Source organism: Microcebus murinus, chromosome 13 (genome assembly GCF_040939455.1).
Source record: "Microcebus murinus isolate Inina chromosome 13, M.murinus_Inina_mat1.0, whole genome shotgun sequence".
Lineage (NCBI taxonomy): Eukaryota > Metazoa > Chordata > Mammalia > Primates > Cheirogaleidae > Microcebus > Microcebus murinus.
In genome coordinates, this window is record NC_134116.1 from 24,951,362 (window position 1) to 24,975,785 (window position 24,424).

At 35.1% G+C, this 24,424-nt stretch overlaps 1 protein-coding gene across 1 annotated transcript; it reads left to right on the forward strand.

The window, feature by feature from the left end:
- Positions 1-21,538: 21,538 nt before the first annotated feature.
- LOC105880160 (small ribosomal subunit protein eS27-like) lies at positions 21,539-21,805 on the forward strand. The gene has a single exon (XM_012780978.2). The coding sequence runs from the start codon at positions 21,539-21,541 to the stop codon at positions 21,803-21,805; it is 267 nt and encodes an 88-aa protein (XP_012636432.1).
- Positions 21,806-24,424: the final 2,619 nt, after the last annotated feature.

A 24,424-nucleotide genomic window follows, 5' to 3' on the forward strand; every position in this document is an offset into this window, starting at 1 on the left:
TTTTAAACCAACAAAAGTAGTAAAAGACAAAGAGGGTCATTATATAATGGTGAAGGGCACAGTCCAACAAGAAGAGATAACAATTTTAAATATATATGCACCCAACTTAGGTGCACCCAGATTCATAAAGCAAACCTTACTGGAGCTAAGCAAATGGATTAATAGCAACTCCATAATCGCCGGAGATTTCAACACCCCACTGACGGCACGAGACAGATCCTCCAATCAGAAAATTAATAAAGAAATAATGGACTTAAACAAAACTCTAGAACAATTGGGTCTGACAGACATCTACAGAACATTCTACCCAAAATCCACTGAATATACGTTCTTCTCATCAGCTCACGGGACATTCTCTAAGATTGACCATATCCTAGGACACAAAGAAAATCTCAAGAAATTTAAAAAAATAGAAATCATACCATGTACCTTCTCAGATCACAGTGGAATAAAACTAGAAATCAACCCTAACAGAAACTCACATTTCTACACAAAAACGTGGAAATTAAACAACCTCCTACTAAATGATTACTTCGTAAATGAAGAAATCAAGACGGAAATAAAAAAGTTCTATGAAGAAAACGACAATGGAGAGACAAGTTATCAACTCCTCTGGGACACAGCTAAAGCAGTTCTGAGAGGAAAGTTTAGCTCCATAAATGCCTATAACCAAAAGGCAAGAAGATCATAAATAGACAATCTAATGAAACGACTCAAAGAGCTGGAAAAAGAAGAACAGACCAACCCCAAACCCAGCAGAAGAAGTGAAATCAACAAGATCAAATCAGAACTAAACGAAATTGAAAACAGGGAAGCTATTCAGGAGATTAATAAAACAAAAAGTTGGTTCTTTGAAAAAATAAACAAAATTGACACACCATTGGCTAAGCTAACGAAAAGCAGAAAAGAGAAATCTCTAATAAGCTCCATCAGGAATAAAAAAGGAGATATCACAACTGATCCCAAAGAGATACAAGATACAATTTATGAATACTACAAATATCTTTATGCACACAAACTGGAAAATGTGGAGGAAATGGACAAATTTCTAGAAACACACAGCCTCCCTAGGCTCAACCAGGAAGAAATAGATTCCCTGAACAGACCAATCTCAACAGCTGAAATCGAAACAGCAATTAAAAATCTCCCTAAAAAGAAAAGTCCCGGTCCAGATGGCTTCACACCTGAATTTTACCATACTTACAAAGAAGAACTAGTACCTATCTTGCAGAAACTATTCCACAACATCGAGAAGAACGGAAACCTCCCCGACACCTTTTATGAAGCGAATATTACTCTGATACCAAAACCAGGAAAGGATGCAACAAAAAAAGAAAACTACAGACCACTATCCCTAATGAATATAGATGCAAAAATTTTCAACAAAATCTTAGCTAACCGAATCCAGACACTTATCAAAAAAATAATCCACCACGACCAAGTGGGCTTCATCCCAGAGATGCAGGGATGGTTCAACATACGTAAATCTATAAATGCAATTCACCACATAAACAGAAGCAAAAACAAAGACCACATGATCCTTTCAATAGATGCAGAAAAAGCTTTTGACAAAATTCAACACCCTTTCATGATACGAACACTTAAGAAAATAGGCATAGAAGGGACATACCTAAAACTGATACAAGCCATATATGACAGACCCATAGCCAACATCATACTGAATGGGGAAAGATTGAAATCATTCCCACTTAGAACTGGAACCAGACAAGGCTGCCCACTATCTCCACTTCTGTTCAACATAGTGTTGGAAGTCTTGGCTACAGCAATCAGACAGGAAAAGGAATCAAAGGTATCCAAATAGGGGCAGAAGAGATCAAACTTTCACTGTTTGCTGATGATATGATATTGTATCTAGAAAACCCCAAGGATTCAACCAAGACACTCCTGGAACTGATCAATGAATTTAGTAAAGTCTCAGGATACAAAATCAATACACAGAAATCAGAGGCATTCATATACGCCAACAACAATCTAATTGAGAACCAAATCAAAGACTCAATTCCCTTCACAATAGCAACAAAGAAATTAAAGTACCTAGGAATATATTTAACCAAAGAGGTAAAAGACCTCTACAGGGAGAACTATGAAACACTGAGGAAGGAAATAGCAGAGGATGTAAACAGATGGAAATCCATACCATGCTCGTGGATCGGCAGACTCAATATCATCAAAATGTCTATACTACCCAAACTGATCTACAGATTCAATGCAATACCTATTAAAATCCCATCAGCATTCTTCACAGATATAGAAAAAATAATTTTACGCTTCGTATGGAACCAAAGAAGACCCCGAATATCAAGAGCAATTCTAGGCAACAAAAACAAAATGGGAGGCATTAATATGCCAGATATCAAACTATACTACAAAGCTGTAGTAATTAAAACAATATGGTATTGGCACAAAAACAGGAATATTGACCAGTGGAACAGATGTGAGAATCCTGATGTAAAACCATCCTCTTATAGCCATCTCATCTTTGACAAAGCAGACAAAAACATACGCTGGGGAAAAGAATCTCTCTTCAATAAATGGTGCTGGGAAAACTGGATAGCCACCTGTAGAAGGCTAAAACAGGACCCACACCTTTCACCTCTCACAAAAACCAACTCACGCTGGATAACAGACTTAAACCTAAGATATGAAACTATTAGAACTCTAGAGGAAAAAGTTGGAAACACTCTCCTAGACATCGGCCTGGGCAAAGAGTTTATGAAGAAGTCCCCAAAGGCAATCACAACAGCAACAAAAATAAATAAATGGGACATGATCAAACTACAAAGCTTCTGCACAGCCAAAGAAATAGTCATTAAAGTAAACAGACAACCTACAGAATGGGAGAAAATTTTTGCATCCTATGCATCCGATAAGGGACTGATAACTAGAATATACTTAGAACTCACGAAAATTAGGAAGAAAAAATCAAATAACCCCATTAAAAAGTGGGCAAAGGACTTGAACAGAAATTTTTCTAAAGAAGACAGAAGAATGGCCAACAAACATATGAAGAAATGCTCAACATCTCTAATCATCAGGGAAATGCAAATCAAAACCACAATGAGATATCACTTAACCCCAGTGAGAATGGCCTTTATCAAAAAATCTCCAAACAACAAATGCTGGCGTGGTTGCGGAGAGAGAGGAACACTCCTACACTGCTGGTGGGACTGCAAACTAGTTCAACCTCTGTGGAAAGCAATATGGAGATACCTTAAAGGGATACAAGTGAATCTACCATTTGATCCAGCAATCCCATTGCTGGGCATCTACCCAAATGATCCAGTGACACTCTACAAAAAAGACACCTGCACTCGAATGTTTATAGCAGCACAATTCATAATTGCAAGGCTGTGGAAACAGCCCAAGTGCCCATCAATCCAAGAATGGATTAATAAAATGTGGTATATGTATACCATGGAGTACTATTCAGCTCTAAGAAAGAATGGTGATATAGCACATCTTATATTTTCCTGGTTAGAGCTGGAACCCATACTACTAAGTGAAGTATCCCAAGAATGGAAAAAAAAGCACCAGATATATTCTCCAGCAAACTGGTATTAACTGAGTAGCACCTAAGTGGACACATAGGTACTACAGTAATAGGGTATTGGGCAGGTGGGAGGGGGGAGGGGGGCGGGTATATACATACATAATGAGTGAGATATGTACCATCTGGGGGATGGTCATGATGGAGACTCAGACTTTTGGGGGGAGGGGGGGAAATGGGCATTTATTGAAACCTTAAAATCTGTACCCCCATAATATGCCAAAATAAAAAAAATAAAAAATAAAAAAAGGTTAACACTAAAAAAAACAAAAACAAAAAAACAAAACAAAAAAAAAGAATTGCAAACAACTTAAAACAGTGAAAAATAACTGCATTGGGGAAGGGGAAAAAGGCAAAGAATGGCTGAAATCATACAACTGGTCCTGAAGACAAAAATGATTTGGCTCATTAATAAAATTTTGGGGCCAAGGTCAGTGGCTCCCTGTTTCCTGGTCCCACGAATGCTTTGGAAAGCCATAAATAGGAGCAAAATGTAAAGCTGATTATAGACCAGCCTGGCAACATGGCAAAACCCATCTCTACAAACAATAAAAAAATTAACTGGGTGCGGTAGCACATGCCTATATTCCTAGCTACTCTGGAGGCTGAGGAGGAAGGATCACTTGAGTTCAGGAATTCCAGGCTGCAGTGAGCTGTGATAGCGCAGCCACCACACTCTAATACACATGACAGAGTGAGATTTTGTTTCTTAAAAAAAAATGCAAGTTAGAGGGTTAAAAGTGGTACCAGATCAAGTGAAAGGACTCTCTTGCCTTTCTGAAACATATTTATTCTATGAAAAAAAAAATTTTTTTGTTCTTTGTATCAAAACCAGTTTTATTTCACATTATGATGTGACTAGTATGTATACAAGCAACGCAATTTATGGTAAAATAAAAGCTGTAATACTAAACTTTTTTGTTGCCCTCTCCAGTTGATGAAAAACCCTACAAAATAGTTCTGGTCTGTCCTATATGGAAGTAGCACTTCTTGTAGTATGCCTGTTTCTTACTTTTCAATATACGCCCCCAATTTAGGGTCTGCCCATTGAGATAATTTCTATATTATCTACAGCTTGAGTAGAGTTGTTTTCTGTACCTGCATATTGACTGCTTATATTCAGTTATTCCTCCCTCCCCTATTATTTGGATTGAGCTCATATTTCTTTTTCAAAATCAGAAATCAATTGAACATTGGATTCCTACTTTGTGGTGAATATTGTGCTCTGGTCTGTGTTTTCTATTGATGCCTCAGTACCCCACATATTTAACAAACGAGGTATTCTATATGACTAACTTCCCAGTAGCTAAAGCTCATTGTTTGTTGCACTGAGACCTTAGTTTGTTAACACCATTTGGAATTAAGTTTTGAAAAAAAATTATACACGTCCTTATTATTTTAAACAGTCTACTGACTAGAGCTGTAACTTTTAGTGCCTTAAGGTTATGAAATCGACTACAGTTAATACAGTGAACTTTAATTCAGTTATATTCTTAGGGGACAATGAGCTATATAGGATTTTTGTTTTTTTGTTTTTAATACTAAATGACTCAAGACATGCTTTTAGCACGGCATGATTTCTGACACTCAGATTGTTTCCATGCTTGGTACCCAGGGGATTGTGCCCAATGTTAAATCTAAGGAAAGTTATTGTGTGTGAAAAACAAACTGCATCAATCTCTATCCACTAATGAATGATTTTCATTCAAAAATCTCTGTGAGGCAGTCAAGGCAGCAGTTTTGGAGTAATTATCTGAGTTTGGTAGGAAAGTTGGTGGAAGACCTTCCCCTACTTCAGAAGAACACTTTCCTCACAGTTGTGGGTACTTCTTGGGTGGGTATTCACAGCGCCAGCAGGATCAGCAAATGCTATCAGGCAGTTTTTAGGGTTTGGAGGCTTTGCAGAAGAAATTAGCAGAGTGGATAAGCAGAATAGTTGGCATTGCATGGCAGGTGGAGGTAATGTGTTTGGAAGTGTATGTGAAACAGATCTGGCTGAACTCCTGAGGAAGTTTGCTAGAGGTCCCACAGAGTGTGTAGGTCATATTAGAGTGAGGGATATGCTGTTAATTCATAAAATTGTGATTTTGCTTTCAATTTCAGATTGGGCTTTAATTGGTATTGTATGTTTTTGAACACCAGTTTCCAAATCTGCAGAAGGGGATAAACAAATTTACTCTAGGCATTTTTTATGAAGATTAAACCAGCATATGCAAACCTCTTAGTAGAGTACATTTATAATTCTCAATCCATGTGTAATTCAGGTACAAATGTACTTCCCTATCCCAATCAAGTTTTCTCTATTTGTGCCTCCCCTGGAGGTTCCTATATTCTAGCATTTAGCAGAAATCTGGTGTTTGTCCTTCACGTATTTCTAGAGTTGTCCATTTGACTGTTGACTCTCCATGTGGTGTGTTCTTTCTCAGTGCAGAGCTCCCAGCACCTCCATGGGCTGTGCCACCACCCAGGCCCCTAGCCATTAGCATATTCCAGCCACTACAAATTGGACAAGTAAGATTCTTTTCCTGTAGAATTGGAAGTATTAAAATGGGATCACCACTTTAAAAAATTTTCTTTAAAAATATGAAAAAAGGCATGACCTTACAAAAATATAAAATGAATGCATGTTAAAGTTTTTCTTAAAAATCTCATCAATTAAGGAAAAATCCAGTAATGTTGCAACTAGTTCAAAGGAGAATTCGAAGTGCCACATACATCAAGGTTAATGGTGAATGCTGAAATGAATTTACAAATAGATACAAAAGTGTTTTATTTGTTTTTTAAAATGGGGCATGAAGGAAATCAATTGTCTTTCTTTTGGATGGATGGAAGTTATTTGCATGTACGTAGGCAAAAGCAATTTGCATTGCTATCAATTATCCATAATTTACAAAGCTGTACATAATTCAAGGATAATGAAAGAAACGATGTATATTTAGGTGATCCTGAAGGATATGCTAGACAATGCTTACTTTTCCATTGAGGACATCTAGTAATTGTTTTGTTCTATTTAAGTCTTTCACAATTTATGTGTATAGAACAAAGAAAAGAAATAGTTAAAGCTGTGCATGAAATATAATTTTCTCCAGACTCCTCCCACCCCACCCCCCAATTATATAAGAAAGCCCAGGCATAACCTTAATTTCTATGCTGACTTCTGTTTTTCCACATCTCTCTATCAAAGATGTTCCTACTTATATTCGGTTTCTGTAGATCTCTACTCATCTCTCAAGATATTTAAGACTTACCCACTGAAGTACTTTTGCTGAAGGGTCCAGTTGCCCTTTCTCATTATGTATTTCTCCAAGTAGAATAACTCAGATTGAACCAATGCCCTAAGTCTATAGGAGAATCATCATTTCTGGATGTAAACACCCCAAGGTCCACAGAACAGACCAAGCAGAGGGGTTTTGCCTTGTAGTTTAGCCCAGAGATATGTTTTCTCTGCCAGTCTGGTTTTTATGACTCCTCAACGGACTCTTCTCCACCTTTGGGAGTTTCAGTGAGTCTGTTCCTGCTCTCACATTTTCAAGGAGTAGAGATCAGAATTGTAGGACACATTTACACATATGTGCCAAGAATAAAACTAATTAACATAGACAGTAGGCTAAATCTATATTGAGGAGAAAAATAAATGTTATCCAAACTGCATTATAATTTTCAGGGTGGGCTCTAGTCTTTTCATAGAGTTCATCAGTTGCCTTATTATGCATGGTAGTGTGTAACTCTTTTTCTAATTGCAGTGGGTACTCTTTTGAGCCTCCTGGGAATTATAAAGGAACCACATATCTCTTTATGGATGTATCTTTAGTTTCAAAAATGAAAATTTGAAGTAATTGTTCTAGTAAGGACTCAATTAAACTCTTAGCTAAGGGCCATTATTATGCTCAGTGTCTGTCAGGGAAAAGAGGAGGAAGGAAGGTTAATTCTTTCATTTACAAATGTTTGTTCACTTCCCTTTTACTTTTTCAGTCCGGGAGAATAATAACACTTGTTAAAGCTGTGTCTAAAATAGAAGTATATGGGTGGTAAGAGAGGTTCTAAGACAGAGGTTGACAAACTTTTTCTGTAGGGAGCTAGGTAATAAATATTTTAGGTTCCGGGGCCATATGGTCTCTGTCACAACTACTCAGCTCTGCCACTGTCTCGTGGTGAAGCAGTCATAGACAATATGCAAATGAATAAACATGCTGTGATTAATAAAATTTTATTTACAACAGTAGGTAGTGGGTCAGATTTGGTCCATGAGGCATAGTTTGCCTACTCCTTATTTAAGAGTTTTTGTTGTTGTTATTGTTAATCGATAAAGTGCTTAAATTCAGTATTTGTGACAAAATGCTTGGATCTATTGAGTCTAATCTGAGGACCTTTTCCCTTTTGTTTCAAACAAGATATGTTGGTCTGAAAATAATGTTTGAAAAAATAAAGATTTTTAAGTTAGAGAAGACACAACACAATTATAAAGTAATATGACAACAGTGGATTAAATCTGTAAATTGTTCTCCACAGGGTATCCCAATCTAAGCATCCCCGACTTTAATGGATTTGTCTACACTCTATGGCTTTGCCTATGTTCATTTCACTTCTCATCTGTCACATTTTCATCTGGTGCTATTGGTATTTTGAAAACAAATATTTAACTGAAAAAAGTGCACTCTTAAAGCAGGTATTTGTAGCTGTTGGAAAGATATTGCGTTATGCCTGTGTATGAGTGTGTATGTGTGTGTGAATTTTTGTTATTCTGAAGTCCCACTCGCCGGGGGACTCCCTGCTCTATCTACTCTGGGTTCTACCTGCTTCTCTCTCCATGGTGCTGAAAGGCTCAGAACAACTATACCCTGATCTTAAAGTCTGAGCTGGGTCTAGTATCAGATTAAAAGTCTTCTTTTAACTTGGTTTCTGGAAGACTTTTAAAAGATTCCTTCAGACACCCTGGCATATAGATGAGAAGATAAAAATGTGATGGAAAGGCATGCTATGAAATAAACAAGAGCACTTTCTTATTTTATCTTTGAAGAATCTGTTAGAAAATTCAAAGAAACTTCAACTGAGTCTGAACCTATATAATATCCACCCCAAAGAATTTGCTATACCTTGGCCTCTCCTTCAATGTACTTTAGATGCCAATAAGAAATGAAATGAGTTCTTGAAGAACTGTAAAGCTCTCACCACACCATATTTGATCAAAAAGTCTACAGATTGACATCTGCACTTAATGAAGTATCTGAGGCCAGAAATGATAGGAACTCAAAATTCTACCCAGCCTTCAAGATCCCCTTCTACAAAGAAGTCTTCCTCATTATTATAGTACATATAAATATTTCCTTACTTTAGGCTTTAAACATAATAATTGTTTTTAATTTGATACTTCCTTACAACAGCCCAATATTTACTGGTATCTTCTATTCCTGACCTATTAAATAGTGAAGTATTTGAGGGCTCAATCCTAGATCTTTTTCTCTTCTGTGAATATACTCTGTCCATTGCAGATTCTACCCATTCCCATGATTTTAAACACTGTCTATAATCTGATGTTCCCTGAATTGCATATCACTAGCCTAAATTCCTTGCTTGAATCTCAGATTTTTATATGTCTGTCTACCCCAGATCATCCCTCTAATGTCCAGCATTCCTGTTCCCCCCACTTCGTGAAATGTCTCAACCTAACATATACAAAATAGAACTCTTGGTGGGGCTTCCCTATCTTCTACCCCTTTCATGCACCTGATCACATCCTTACAAAGAGTAAGATCTAGAATCATCCATTAACTTCAGACTATATCTCAAATATGGTCCCTACTCACAACTTCTACCTCTTTCAGCCTAATGTAAGCCACCCCCACATCATGAAGACTTTGGCAATATCTTTTCCACTGATCCCCTCACTTCCACCCCCTGATCCTTTGTTGTCCAGTCTCCACACAGATGCCAGATTGTTTTTTAAACAAATGTATACCAGATTATGTAAATCTCCTAATAAAAAGTATTTGATGACCTTCCATTATATGTAGAATAGTATCTATAGTCCTTACTGTGGCTGAGAAGGCCTTAGGTAATCTGGTTTTTGCCCACATCTTTGTTGTTTCCTACCATACTACCATTTGATCGCCATATTGTGCTCACAGTACACTACACTGTGCTAAAATATACATAATTTTTATTTGCCAATATGTTTCTCAATACAGGCATGGTATATAAATTAGAAAAAATATAACATAATTATGTATATCATTTTTTGTATGCAACACAAAAATCATATATATTTATGTGATGCATCATGGCATGAAAGATGCTTAGAAAGGCATCTTTCTGCTCCTTGGTTGGGCTAGTCCTATTCTTTTCACTGAGCTTTCATCCTTGATGCTCTCTTTGTCTGGAATGACTTATCCTGGTTATTTTTATGGCTGGTTCATCACCATCATTTAAGACTTTCTTCCAATGTCACCTTCTTCTTATTTAAGGTACACACTCCTTTAATAGCCAGCCCTTCAGCTCCTCTTATTCCTTATTTTCTTCATAGGACTTAAAACTGTCACAATTCATGTCATTTATTTGTTTGTTGTTAGCCTTCCCTCTAGAATGTAAACTTCATAGGATTAGAGACTCATATGATTTCTTATTCACTTTTCCAGAGCCCATCTGCATGACACATACTCTGCTTTCAGTATATGTTTATTGGGTGAGTAAATGAGTTTTTTTTACATTTTATTGCCTTTTCTATTTATACGTATTTAATTTGACTAAAATTTTCTTAAAGTTTTATTCAAGGCTGCATCTCGTTTTAAATGGAGTTCCTTTATTTGTGAGAATAGCATAGTTTTATATGTTTATTGACAATTTGTATTTCTTGCTCTGGGAAGAATGTATTCAAAATTATCTTATTTCCTCTTATAAAAGGAAGATCTTGGTAATTGTAATAGTATAAGCAGCAAAACTAGTTAATGCAAATAAAATTGGTACAGCCACTTTCTTCACCACTCTTTATTCATGACAATAATTCAATTTTTAAATAATCTATGTTTTAAAAGAGCTCATAAGAAAGCAAAATATCCTATGAAGGATCAAAAAAATTTTTTTAACAAATTTGTAAATCTTGGTATTTTTCTTGAATAAATCAACATTTGTTTGACTTCTAGGTAGAATTTATGTACCTGTAGTCCATTATCATAAAACAACAATTGTTTACATAAATTGAAATAGTATGAGTTGAAATATTGCAGTAATATAAAACAATTACAAAATAATAACAACTAAGCAGAATTCTCAAAATAAACATAGCAAAGCAAGTAATTTGAACATGATGTTTTTAATCCTTTTAAAATGTTCACCAATTTTAATTCTAATACTTAAAAACATAGTCAAATTCTTCATGCATTTATCAATGGGCAGCTCACATTACTTAAAGTAATAGAATTACAATGTACAATATTTCTATAGATAAGAGACTTCATCTCTTTAGTATATGTATTGCCTTTAAAGAAACATACTTATGCTTTGCATACAACAGAACCATTGGATGGTCCATATTTCTTTCTTTCTTGATATTTAATACTAGAAACTTATTCCTCTCTGTAATGTGCTGCATTGGAAAGACTCCTGTTCTCCTGGTTAATGATTTTCAACTCTTTTCCTTGGTGTCTTAGATTTGCTTCCAGAGTGGAAAGAAAGGATGTGGGAAGAATTTAATATTGAGAGTAGTGTAGAACTCTGCTATTTTTTAAAACAAGTTTATCCTGATCTGGAACAAAGTAGAATGGAAGATTTGAGTACATTTCATTTATTATTATTTTTAATTGACAAATAAAATTATGTATGTTTATCCTGTATAACATGCTGTCTTGAACTATGTGTACATTGTAGAATGACTAATTGAACTAATTAACATTAACTACATTACATATTTATCATTTTTTGTGGCGAAAACACTTAAAATGTGTACATTTCCTTATATCTACCTTGTGGGTCAGAGCTATCTGAACTAATCTCCACCAGTCAAAAATTTAGAATTAAAAGTGCTTTTTCAAACATTTTAAAAACAGAATTCAAGTGTAATGTTATTTTATATGCATGATTTGAATCTTCCTTCCTCTTCTTCTCTTTTTTTTCCTTTCTCTCTTTTTAATAAGAAACATGTATTATTTACTTTATAAGAAATATATATTATTTATTTTTATATGAAAACAAAGATAGCCATTTAAATATTTAAAGGATATTTAAATATTTTAAAAATCTGTATGTATTTTTTTCTGGGTCAGGAATTCACTTATATATAAATCAGGATTCTTTTTATTTTAAATGACTAAAAATCACCATTTCTAACAGGCAAAGTAGAAAACCTATGGACCAACAGAATTTTAAGATGGCATGCTTAGTCTTGAAGATGCTTGACATTAGAAATTCAAATGCTGCTAACAATCGCCCTCTTTCCATACCTCATCTAGTGCCTGAAAATCTTATTTCTCTTGGTTAAGTCACAGAATTTTATATCCTAAAATCATATTGACAGGCAAGTCCAGACCTTATAATTTAATAATCAACAGTTCATAATCCCCTTCTAACAGTTCCCATTAAAATAATAAGAAGTGGTTGCTTTTTCTTAGGAAGCCACCATGATGGGACAAGCGGATCTAGTATAGTGGGAGCTTCACCAGGGCTGGGCAATCCAGGATTATGTTGAGGCCATCACCAGCTGAAAACTGTGAGCTTTCTCAACTCGTGTGATATTTCCTGCCCTTCAAGACTCCCAATACTTAAGGAGAAGTTGACAGCTCTTGAAGGGAGAATGGACAGTGACAAAGGGTCACCTAGAACTATGCCTTGTCACTGCTTTGAAGTCACTTTACAAAACAGAGACCCACGTAGGAAAGACGCTGGCAACCTTCAGCAACTTCCTCTATCTTTAAAGATCCACAAGCTTATATTTTGCTTTCTTTTTTAAAAAGTGTGGCCCTTTGACTCTGACATTTACATCTGGGATTATGATGTGGCATGTGGGAAGAAATCCAGGGGAACTCTTGGGAACAACACCAGGCATTTTACCTTTTTAGGAACATTTTTATAAAACAATTCATCAGTGTGTTTGAGGAGCTCTGAGCCAACAGCCTGGGCCTCTTAGAGTCCTCCCAACTGCTCTTCTTCCTTCTCTCTCAGATTTTCCTTCTCGTGGCCTCTGCATTGATTTCATAAGCAGTCTTTGTCTCTGCTTAACTTTTGGCAAGAGGTGGGGGGCAGTCTTGGCTGAGACACTCACGTCCTGGCAAGGAGGCTGCCTGAGAACATTGCTGATAACCTGTCAGTTTCTTGTCCTTTTGGGGAGGCCAAGGGCAGGCTCACACTTGGTTTGGAGGGACACTTTTAGAGTTTTCTTTTTTGTCACTTAGGGTGGCTTTGCCTCTCATATTTCCCTAATAAATTCCTTAACTTAGGAAAACAGAAAAGAAAAATAATAGGAAAAAGCGCCATGTTAGGCCACAGGACCCCCTCTGCAGTCATCATTGTGGCCTAGAGATTCTGTGATTGGACAAGCTGGACAGGAGCACACTCCTCTGTCCTTATTGCCACGTTGTGGATGGAGAAGAAGAAAAACAGTTTGCCCAATGGTAAGCCACTATTTTATGCAGATTAAACAACCCGTTATCAATCAGAAACACTTTCGCAAGCGATTTGTGCCAACTACCAAATGTTGACTTACTATATCAGAAATACTGGAAATGCAGAATATTGTAAATGAATTTGTCAACATGGAGTAGTAAAGGAAGAGGGAGCCTTGGATTGTTATGCTTAAGAGCTCTGTTGCCTTTGGTAATTCAAAGGATCTGGTTCCCTGGGTCACTATCTGTGAAGCATACATGACTACATTATAGTTTTGTTTAAAAGACTGGAAAGTAGAAAACATGTCTGCCTACTGCCTCCAGTTTCTGAAACACAATAAGCACTTAGGTGGTGGCAGTCATCGTTGTTATTTGTTGTTGCTGCAGAATTTTGCAGTGGAAGCACTTTTTCTGGGCTTCCTTATAGTACAGCACATTCTATCTGAACACTCTGCCAAGACTGTAAAAGTTCTTTATTCACCTCATAGCACAAAGGGAAATGTTCCACAATGTGCAAAATACACATTTCTCCTGCTTCTTTTGCTTTTATTTTTGTCCCCTATGGGTTCATGCTTTCTGCTTCCCTTTTTCCCCCCTATTCTTTCATCCCTTTTAAGTTTTTTCTCTTTCCATCTATCTTCCATCTCTGACAGCCCGGTGCGGACTCTCTGCCCACCCGGAACTTCAGTGCCCCTTGGAAATGGGGGCTCAGTTCATCAGAGAATATGAGGCACATTAAGCTTCTAATGCCATGACGGAATCACAAAGAACAAAGTTTCAATCTTGACAACCCATTTCCTCTGGGATGTGAGAGGAAAATGGTGGTTAATTATATGGAAAACAGTTATATACTAAACTTGACTGTTTGCTCGTACAAATCACACTGACAGATTGCCTCAGTTCAGAGCAAGTAGTTTTAAAAAGGAAAGGTGTACACATATTCTGTGCAATTAAGTTTCTGTGAAAAGGGGTAGATTCAAGAAGTGAATTCTCCAGTCGTGTGTGTGTGTGTGTGTGTGTGTGTGTGTGTGCGTGCGCGCGCATGCGTGCCTGCGTGTTGGAGGAAGGGTGTTACAGACCTAATCCCATGGTGTCTTTCACATTTGGATGGTATTAGCATATTTTTTAAAAGCATCTTTCTTTCAATAAGCAGTGTGTGTTCTGGAAATGTCAACTCATATATTAAAATATAATGAAGAAAGTCATCCTCTTCTCTTCATAGTGATAGTGCATTTTAAATTCAATATATACATTTTGCTACTTGCATCATTTAATCCATTTTATTTTCTGGTCATACACATTGTAGACCAGGTCAACAGATAAACATAAACCCAATAAAAATGGCATCCATTTGAGGTATTATTGCTAGACATCTGTAGGACCAAATATAGCATTTCTGTATCATTGAACAACTTTGTTATTATTTTCAACATCGAAAACCTCCTTAATAAAAGACAATTACATAATTCTCTTAGCAGAGTAACTTAAGTACTTTTTTGATGATGGTGATGTTGGAATAAAAATACCCTACATTATATAATTGAGAGTGTTTGACAGTGATTTATGCATTTGTAACACCTTAAGACTTTGCCATTAACAAGTGTCATCCATGTCAAAACATAAAAAGATAATTACTTTGTGGAAAGAGATGTTACCCAGGTAATTCTTTAGAAGTGTATGTTACTTCCAATAAAACTGAAATTGCATGCCATGGCCAATGAGAGCACTTCCTGCAGTCATCAATGCATAATCTTAATCTTAATGAAGTCCCAATCACATTTGGCTGTCATAGGCTTTTAAACATCTCCTAGGTCTGTTACTTGGTTCCATTAATTAGTATGTATATTTTTCAGGAGCTTAAAATAGATATCATATTAAGCAGAAGATTTTGAGATGTGTTCTTGACATCCTGTTTGGTTTTTACACTATTCGTAGGCTAGAGCAGCTTAAGCATTAGTTGAACAGCCTTCCCTATTCTGATAAGACCAAGAACATATGTTACAGGCATTCGGTAACTCTATAAAGAGCCCTATTAACATTTTCTTTTTTAAAAGGTTTTAACAGGAATGAAAAAAAATAATTGTCTTAAAGATCCCACCATACATATTTTAGGTATTTTGAAGAAGGGTTGGTGAAGCGTGCAGAGACTGCTACTGGCATTGATGAATTCTGTCAATTGCCTGGGTGATGTATCACAATTAGGAACCAATTTTACAATCTCTACAGAAAGCAATATGCTAATTCTACTAGAATAGTTAATAGACACCTGGTAGGCAGTGATCGTCAAAAAGTATGTTTCTATTTGATTTTGCAGGGAAGATGTCCTGAAAGATAAAACCAGCTCACTTTGAACATCTTGTAGTTTAGAAGTCTGACTCAGAGCCTTTCTGCTCCAATGACATATTTCACTTTTAAATTTTGGCTGAGCAAAAGCATAGGAGTGACAAATATGTAGTGGAAACATGTCACTATAGGTCATGTCTCAATGGTGTTTTTCAACAGCTAGTGGATGTAACATACCTTTGTACATTTCCTGAAGCATTCAAGTGACAACAATAACGTATGCAGTTCCATCTGAGTCATATGACATGTTGCAAATATTAAAATCAGCTTATCTTTATTTTTAAAAAAGTCAGTGTTTCTGTGATGAGCTTTCAAATGGCTGTCAAATATCAACTTTGTACTTCATATTTCAGCAGTTATAAATAGCACTCTAGAAAAATCAGAGGTCTCAGTGATATATTAGCATCTTCTCTGAAGGTTTTAGGTAACTAATAGGTAATGAAGAAACAATTATTGTAACAATTTTGAAGAAATATTATTTGGTAATAGTGATAATTCTTATTATAAATATAACTTTATTTGCAACTCTACATAATACAAAATAAGGTTCCAGAATATATAATTTAAAAATAGCAATAGTTTCAGTGTCCTGAATAGTCACTTCTATATACTGGGAAATTAAAAAAAAATTTTAGCAAGCTTTTGGTTAATTAATTAATTTAATTTTTAATTAAAAAATTTTTAATTATCATGAGTACATACAATTTATATATCTGTGATATTTTGATACAGGCATACAATGTGAATTAATCAAATCAGGGTAATTGGGGTATCCCTCACCTCAGGCATTTATCATTTCTTTGTGTTAGGAACATTCCAATTTCACTCTTTTAGTTATTTGAAAGTATATTCTAACTTATTGTTGATTATAGTCACTATGTTGTGCTTTCAAATATTGCTCATTCTATCAAACTATCTGAATATATTTTGCAGTCATTAACTGGCCCCACTATATCCCCTTGTCGACTACCCTTCCCAGCCTCTGGTAACCATCATTGTAATCTCTGTCTCCATGATTTCAATGTTTTTAATATTTAGCTCCCACATAGGAGTGAGAATATGCAAGATCTGTCTTTCTGTGCCTGGCTTGTTTCACTTAACATAATGTTCCCCATTTCCATCCATGTTGTTGCAAATGGCAGGATTTCATTCTTTTTATGGCTATATAATATTCCATTATGTATATGTACCACAACTTCTTTATCCACTGGGAAATTTTTATTTTACACAACATAATTATATTTTCCATAATCCATGGGACAATGTATGTGAATGTATATTAGTAGAATGAATTCCTCTCCACCAAAAAAAGTAAAGATAACTTCTAACATAGTGAAAATTTGTATTCTTTTTAGAATAAAAAAAATTTTTACTATCTTGATTTATAGATTAGATACTACAATTATTATTTTTTTGTAGAGATGGTGTCTTGCTATGTTGCCCAGGCTGGTCTTGAACTCCTGGCCTCAAGCAATCCTCTCACCTCGATCTTCCAAAGTGCTGGAATTACAGGTGTGAACCACCATGCCATCCCTAAAAAAAATTTATTGATATATTCAAATCAATAAGAAAGGCTAAACTCAGAAATACATTTAATGAAATAAAATAGATGAAACTGTAAAGTGCTGAACAAACACCAAAAACTGTAAATAGTTCAAACCTTCTCCCTAGCTCAGTGATCCTTCTATTACAACAGATCAAGTAAAGCAGAGCATTCTATGCCCACAGTTAGTGAAATATTTTTCCCTATCCGGAAACTTAAATAGGAGAGTGAGCGTTTGGTTTTCTTGCCTATACTATTGCTGTTTCAGCAATCATCTGAGAACCCAATTTGGAATTCCATCTCTATTAATGCTCTATGAAGTCATTCTAAATGACAAAATTCAAAATACTTAAGTTGAAATTATTAAAGTCAAAATTTTTCTCTGTGAATCAAAGATTTAGTTGTACATATAGTTTTCATTTCAAATGATTAAAGTAAGAATGATATTATAATAATGGCAGCCTTGAATAAACTTGCTAATTACATAAACTTATGTAAAAGGATGCAAATATCCCTTGTTCATGGGTCTTATGTGGCCTAAATAAAGGTGGCCTATGATGTAGTATTAATTATCCTGGAAATAATCAATGTTTTTAATACATATTAAAACATTAAAAACGTGCAAGTGGATCTTTGGCAGGAGTAAGTTAGCATAAACATTTTTACTGTTGATTGCTACTTGAATCCTTGTGCTTGGAGTATTAAACAAAATGTTCTGTTACTGGAGGAAATTAAACCGAGAATAAAGATAAAAGGCTTTAATATAAGCAGTATCCTATTTAAACATAGATTATTTAAGTTTGTTTACTGGAACTTGGGGACCATTTTCTAATAAAAATGGCTCTGAATATTAAGTAAGAGAATAAGGCTAGTTCACACACACACAAACACACACTCTCTTTCTCATACACACACACACTATACACAGTTTTTCCCTTAATAAAACAAAAAAATATGGCATATACAGTGACAAAAAAGACAGAAAAGAAAAGATATCTGTGCATCTCGAATCCTGGTGCTGAGGAATACTGATTCACTTAGAAGAGGCAGTCAGTTTTGTGAAGAATGAGGGGAGAAAGTTTAAATGCCTTGGCCAACTTAAAATATACCTTGCAGTTTTTCTTTTTCTTGATTCAGTGTATTAGCAATATTAATATTGCGTTTTATCAGCCATGTCATTTTTGGTTTTCAAGTGAAGTTAGAAAGGTTGGGAGATTGATAATGAGACCAATGGTTAAGAGGAAAAGACTTTCCTTAGGCAAAGTGGAAGCACAGAGAGAGAAGAAGAACAAAAAGGATTTCCAGGAGAGTGTATCTCTAGATAAAACAAAGATTTACTGTGTAGAAATTAACTAAGTTATGGGCAATGCATAAACCAACAGAAACCAACATATAAACAAACTGAAGGAAGCCATGCCTATGCATAGATTGCTGAGACAGATGGAAGTTCACAGTCATCTATTCTCATAACCACCCACCAGGTGGGGCCAAAGCTCCAGAAGAGTTGGTAATTGTCAGGACGCAGAGAAGAGCATTTAGGGTGAAAAAGTATGGAGGAGAGGGGTGAAAGTTGGCAATCAGCATGGAATAATCATTGCCTAGAAAAGTCTAAGTTTTCTTGTTACAGGAGAGTATGAGGTTGATGAACCAGTATTTGTGAGTATTTTTTTCACATCTAACTTGTTTTTGTTCGTATTTTAAAACATTAGTATCCTGAAAATGGAAATTGCTATTAGTCCTAATATGAAGGAAGAAACATGATAAAAGATACACAATACTTTCCATTGTCATTAAGACCTCAAGGTCATAAAGCAGATTTAAAAATGTAATGTCATCTTTGCCTTTCATATTTGAAATTGTTTTAGCATTGACTGCCCATGTCTGAGAAAAATGGCAAATCACTATGCATTCTTTTTGCACAAATTTCATGTATATCTAGTTGTAATTAAAAATAAACTGTTAAAACAAGTTATTCAAATTATAACAATGTATTTTTAAACCACATTTTAAAACATTTTGGGGTGCACTTGAATAGCACTGATTATATAAAAAGGATTTTGCACTTTACCAATAAAAAATAATTATGTGCTTTTTCAAATTTGAAAGTAGTATAGGAAGTTAATGCCATCTCTTTTTTAGATTATTGTGCGATGTTGCCATTTTTGACATTAAGCACTATGAATAATCTAAAAATAGTTTTCTTTAGAAGTGATCTCCTCAAATATGTGTTAACATTACCATATAAATGATGAGTAGTTAAGTTTGTTATTAGTAAATGGAAATTCTACCATTGCACACACATAAGGCTTCTCTTGCAATCTTATCTATTTTAAATGTATTCTTTAACATAATTATATAAAGACAAATTTAATCTTAATGTGTCAGAAAGTATTATCATCTTGCAAGCAGTACTCCAAGGTTAATAATGTCTGGGAATATAAAGTGTTTTTGACTGTAAGATTAGTCTCCTTATTTGAAAAGGGCTTTAAATTTCATTTCAAAGGAGATTTCACGCCCCATGAAATTTAAACTATGACATTAAGAAAACATTCACTTTATTATAATGCACTGAAAAATTATAGTGCAAATGCTTCTTGTTCCTATCCATCAAAATTGTTGTTAGAAATGTAAAGGGAGCTTTCTTAGGTAAAAATTATGTGATATGCTGGGGGAAAAATGAATGCCTCCAACTGTTCATCCTGAAGTCAGGTAATTACTGCTTCAATTATGTTATAGAATGCTTTGAAATTAGGTCCTACAGTTGGTTGCAGTAAAGTTTATGTTTAGATAACCTTTTGTTCATTGAAATTTCTGTTTATCCAAATGTTTTGTGAAGTATTCCACATGTTTTAAAAATGAGTTTTGAGGGCAACTTTTAAAAATACCCCTGATCTTCCTTCTGTGTCATGAATTAATACTGAGATTGTAGGACACAGATATGTGGTACCCTTAAATACTAATGTGAAGATTTCATTTGTTATCACATAGCATTTTTAGATATTCTGGCTAGATCTCAACTTTGATTTGACCATCTTCTTTTCCAAACAAAATATTTTTTGAACAATATAAAAAAAAATCTAAGAAACACATATTAGATTCCTACAAAATTTAGTGCATGATAATATCTTTACCTTTGAGTTTTAAATCATATTCATCATGACCTAAAATTACACTCTTATGTCTATTTTACTTATTTAAAAATTGGAAACTGACTTAATCACTCATTTCCAAGATGATCATAAGTAATACAAATTACACTTGAGTAATAATGGTCCATAGCAGCTACCCAATAAATATTAGTTGAATGAGTACATTGATATATTATTATATGGCAGAAATATGTGAATTGTACTTATATTAGTGTCAAATAATAATGACTAAATCATATTCTGACAAACGAGATGTGTGCTTATATTTCACATCCATAAAAATATCATTATCTTAAGTAAGGTTAGCTCATTTAAAAATAATAGAAATGAACAAAACAAAACATGAAACATACACTTTTTGTCCAGTCCAAATTGAAAACCAAATGAAAAATATATCACAGGAGAAAAATAAGAGATAAAATTGTCATCTTTATGACTTTTGAAGCCAATTGGTCCATGAACAAAAGTGTTTGCTAATCTTTGACACTCCACACTGGCCTATCCGTATATTTTCAGGAATAATTGGGCAACAATAAGCCCCTACACCCTGCACCTATGAGCCTACATAAACTGTTATCTTGGTGCTGAACAGATCAGAGGAGAAAATAAGTGCTTGAAAGGAATAACAATTAGATTGACCTTATGCAGTTTTCAGCCCAAATTTATATCAACTGGGCTGTCCAAAAATCTTGGCATAGAGTCAGAAAGTTACTTAGAAAAAGTCTTAAGACTAATAGTTTAGCTAGGCTAGTGGAGAAGCAAATGGGAATGCTCTCTGAAAGATGTCACTTTTATTCTAGATATTAAATATTCCCCACAAATATTTTTTTCAACTACAATAAGCCGGACCAGTCAAAAATAAACATATGCACATAAAAAAGTACATTAAGAAAATTGGAAGAAAATATTGGAAGTTGAAGTAGATCCCCAAATACTTAATATATTAGAAATGTCGGACACAGATTAGAAAACTATTATTCTTTTTATGTTCAAAGAAATAAAACAACCAAGTTTGTATATGTATCTGTGGAAAACATAATAGTATAAAAATTGAAAGCAGATTTGAAAATGCAAGATTAAAAATTACACAAACAAATACTGAAAACTCAATACATGGCCTTAAACACTGTTTACATACAGTTGAAGATAGAATTAAATAGAATAAACCTCACAAGAAGTTACCCAGAGCACACTTAATAGAGAGAGAGGTGTGTGGTATGGGAGGTTTAGTTGGATCATGATTAGAAGAAGAAAGAGTGAATACCATTGAGGGCTGGCAACTCTCCAATCCACAGACTCAAGAAGCCCAGTGGCTTTCCAGTAGTGACGACCTCCCCATGAGAACATGCCTCTCGCAAAGGATCTCCGTCCTCCCTCTCCAGAAAAGCAGAAGAGGAAACACAAAAAGAAGCACCCAGTGCAGAGCCTCAATTCCTTCCTCATGGATGTGAAATGCCCAGGATGCTATAAAATCACCATGGCCTTGAGCCATGCACAAATGGTAGTTTTGTGTGTTGGTTGCTCCACTGTCCTCCACAAGCCTATAGGAGGAAAAACAAAGCTTACAGAAGGATGTTCCTTCAGAAGGAATCAGTACTATATGCCATCCTGAAATGCACATTGGATGTACACATTGGGATTCTTTTACATATATAATAAGTATATATGCATGCATATATATTTTACATACATATATGTACATATATGCATGTATATTTTGCACATATTTACATATATATGTAAAAGAAGCCCAATGAATCTCAAGAAGTGTGAGTATAAGACAGCTACATTTAGGCACAATATAATGAAATTGAAGTACAACAAAGAAAAAAAAGAAAATTCTTAGAAGTCATCCAAGGGGGAAAAAGTATGTTATTTCTAAGGATTTCTAAATAGACCAATGGCTACATTGTCATCAGCAATAATGCTAGCCAGAAAAGAATGGGCTGATAATTTTAGTGTACTAAAGAGTATCAGACAAAGAATATATCATTGTAGATATATGAACATTTTCTGAAGAAAATTATAATGCAATAGTTTGACTACTGTGTCAAACTGTTAGAAAACAGCTAAAACATTACTTATTTAGAAAAAAAACATTGAAAATTAATGAGCTAAACATCAATTTCCTATGTTATAAAAAGAAATCCAAAACAAATCTAAATGAAAAGAACATGACAGTAATGTAAGTGAAAGAATAAATTAATATTATAGAAGCAAACACTATATAACTTAAAGCTAAAGATTGTTTTTTGAAATGATTACAAAATGTATGAACTTTAATCCATGGTATTGATTAAGACAATAAAATAGAAGGCATAAATAACTGATACCAGGAATGACACAAGAAGCCCAATTCTAGATGTTACAGACATTTTAAAGATAATGTAAAGATTTTATGAACAACTTTGGGCCAGCACATTTGAAAATTTAGATCAAATGGGCAATGGCTTAGAAAGATGTAGCTTAGCAAAACAAAGAAAGGAGGAGCCTGAATTCATAGTCAAAAATCTTTTCAGAGAGAAAACCTCAGGCTTTATGGACTTTAATGTGCTATTATTATAGAAAAAGATAATAATGGCAAACATAATAAATATGATAAACTACACAATAAGACACTTAGAAAACATTTCACATGCTTACAGATGGTGTGATCAGATTGCTGTGAAGTTCCAGGGCCTTGGGCTGTAAAGAAGCAGATGCTTGCTGTCGAATTCATGACCACTTCACCCAAGCATGAACATCTCCATTCTGCATCTTAATCCTCAATCTTTCTTTTTTATCACAGTGTTAGAGAACTATTAAATAAATGCCAAGCCATATGCATATTGGCATATTTGCCTTTCTTTGAACCTTTATAGGATGCAAAAGATGAAAAAAAAATACTGACTTGTCATACTTAACTTTCAAGTCTGGCAACATGTGGACATTTGGACTACAAAAGGAATGAAATCAGAGGATTAGAAGAAACCTTGGGTTTTGCTAATCTTTGAATTGTAAAACCACACGAATGATCATGGTAAATCAATTTTATTTTTAGTATGTCTGCCTCCAACAGGTTTGATCATATGAAGAAAAGGCAGTGTGAGTTCTTTGGAATTTTAATGTATGTATAATGATCACCTTTCTATGGATCTTGCTTTTTAAATTACACAGAAATTTCTGTATGCAGCCATGAGCTTTCAATTTCTTTTTCCTTACTTTGAACTTGTTATTATTCCTTAAATATTATTACCTGATCCGGTTTGCCAATGGCATGTTATAACAATAACAAGATGATAATTAAAATAGTAATGATCATACTAGTGGCTAGTGTTTACTGAGATGCTTAATATAGTCCAGCACAGTCCTAAGCACTTTAATAATAGCTAATGTGTATTACTGTATTTCAAATACTTTATGTAGATTATAGAAATTTAGCAACTTGCTCATGGTTATGAAGCTATTAAATGGCAAGACTGGGATTTAAATCCAAGAAATCTGAGTGTAGGACAGTGGGTCTTAACTCTAGTTGAGGGCTTATTCAAACACAGTTTGTGGGCCCACCCTTAGTAGGTCTGGATTGGGGTCTAAGAATTTGTATTTCTAACAGGTTTTTGGATAAATCTGATGCTGCGGGTCCAGGGACCACACTTAGAGCACCATTGCCATCGGGACCTGGGTTCTAAAGCTGGGGACCCCAGCCCCCCTGGCCGTGGACTGGTACTGGTCCATGGCCTGTCAGGAATGGGGCCTCACAGCAGGAGGTGAGCAGCAGGTGAGCTAGGGAAGCTTCATCTGTATTTACAGCCCAGCTGCCCTCCATAGCTAGAATCATCCCTTGAGCTCCACATCCTGGCAGCATTAGTTGCAAGAAAACAAGGTCAAGACTCCTCCGATACTGCATTATAGTGAGTTGTATAATTTTTTCATTATCTATTACAAAGTAATAATGACACAAATAGAGTTCTCAATAAATGTAATGCACTTGAATCATCCCGCAACCATCTCTCCCCAACCCCCCCACACCCAGTCCGTGGAAAAATTGTCTTCCATGAGACCAGTTCCTGTTCCTGGTGCCAAAAAGGTTGGAGACTGCTGCAGTCTAAAGCACTATGCTGTACTGCCTCCTTGCAGCATCTCGGTTAATCCTGTCGACAATTCTGAGACATGTATGATCATTACCTCTATTTCTACATGGGAAAATTGAGAATGAGAAAGATTAAGAAAATTACTCAAGGTCAAACAACTA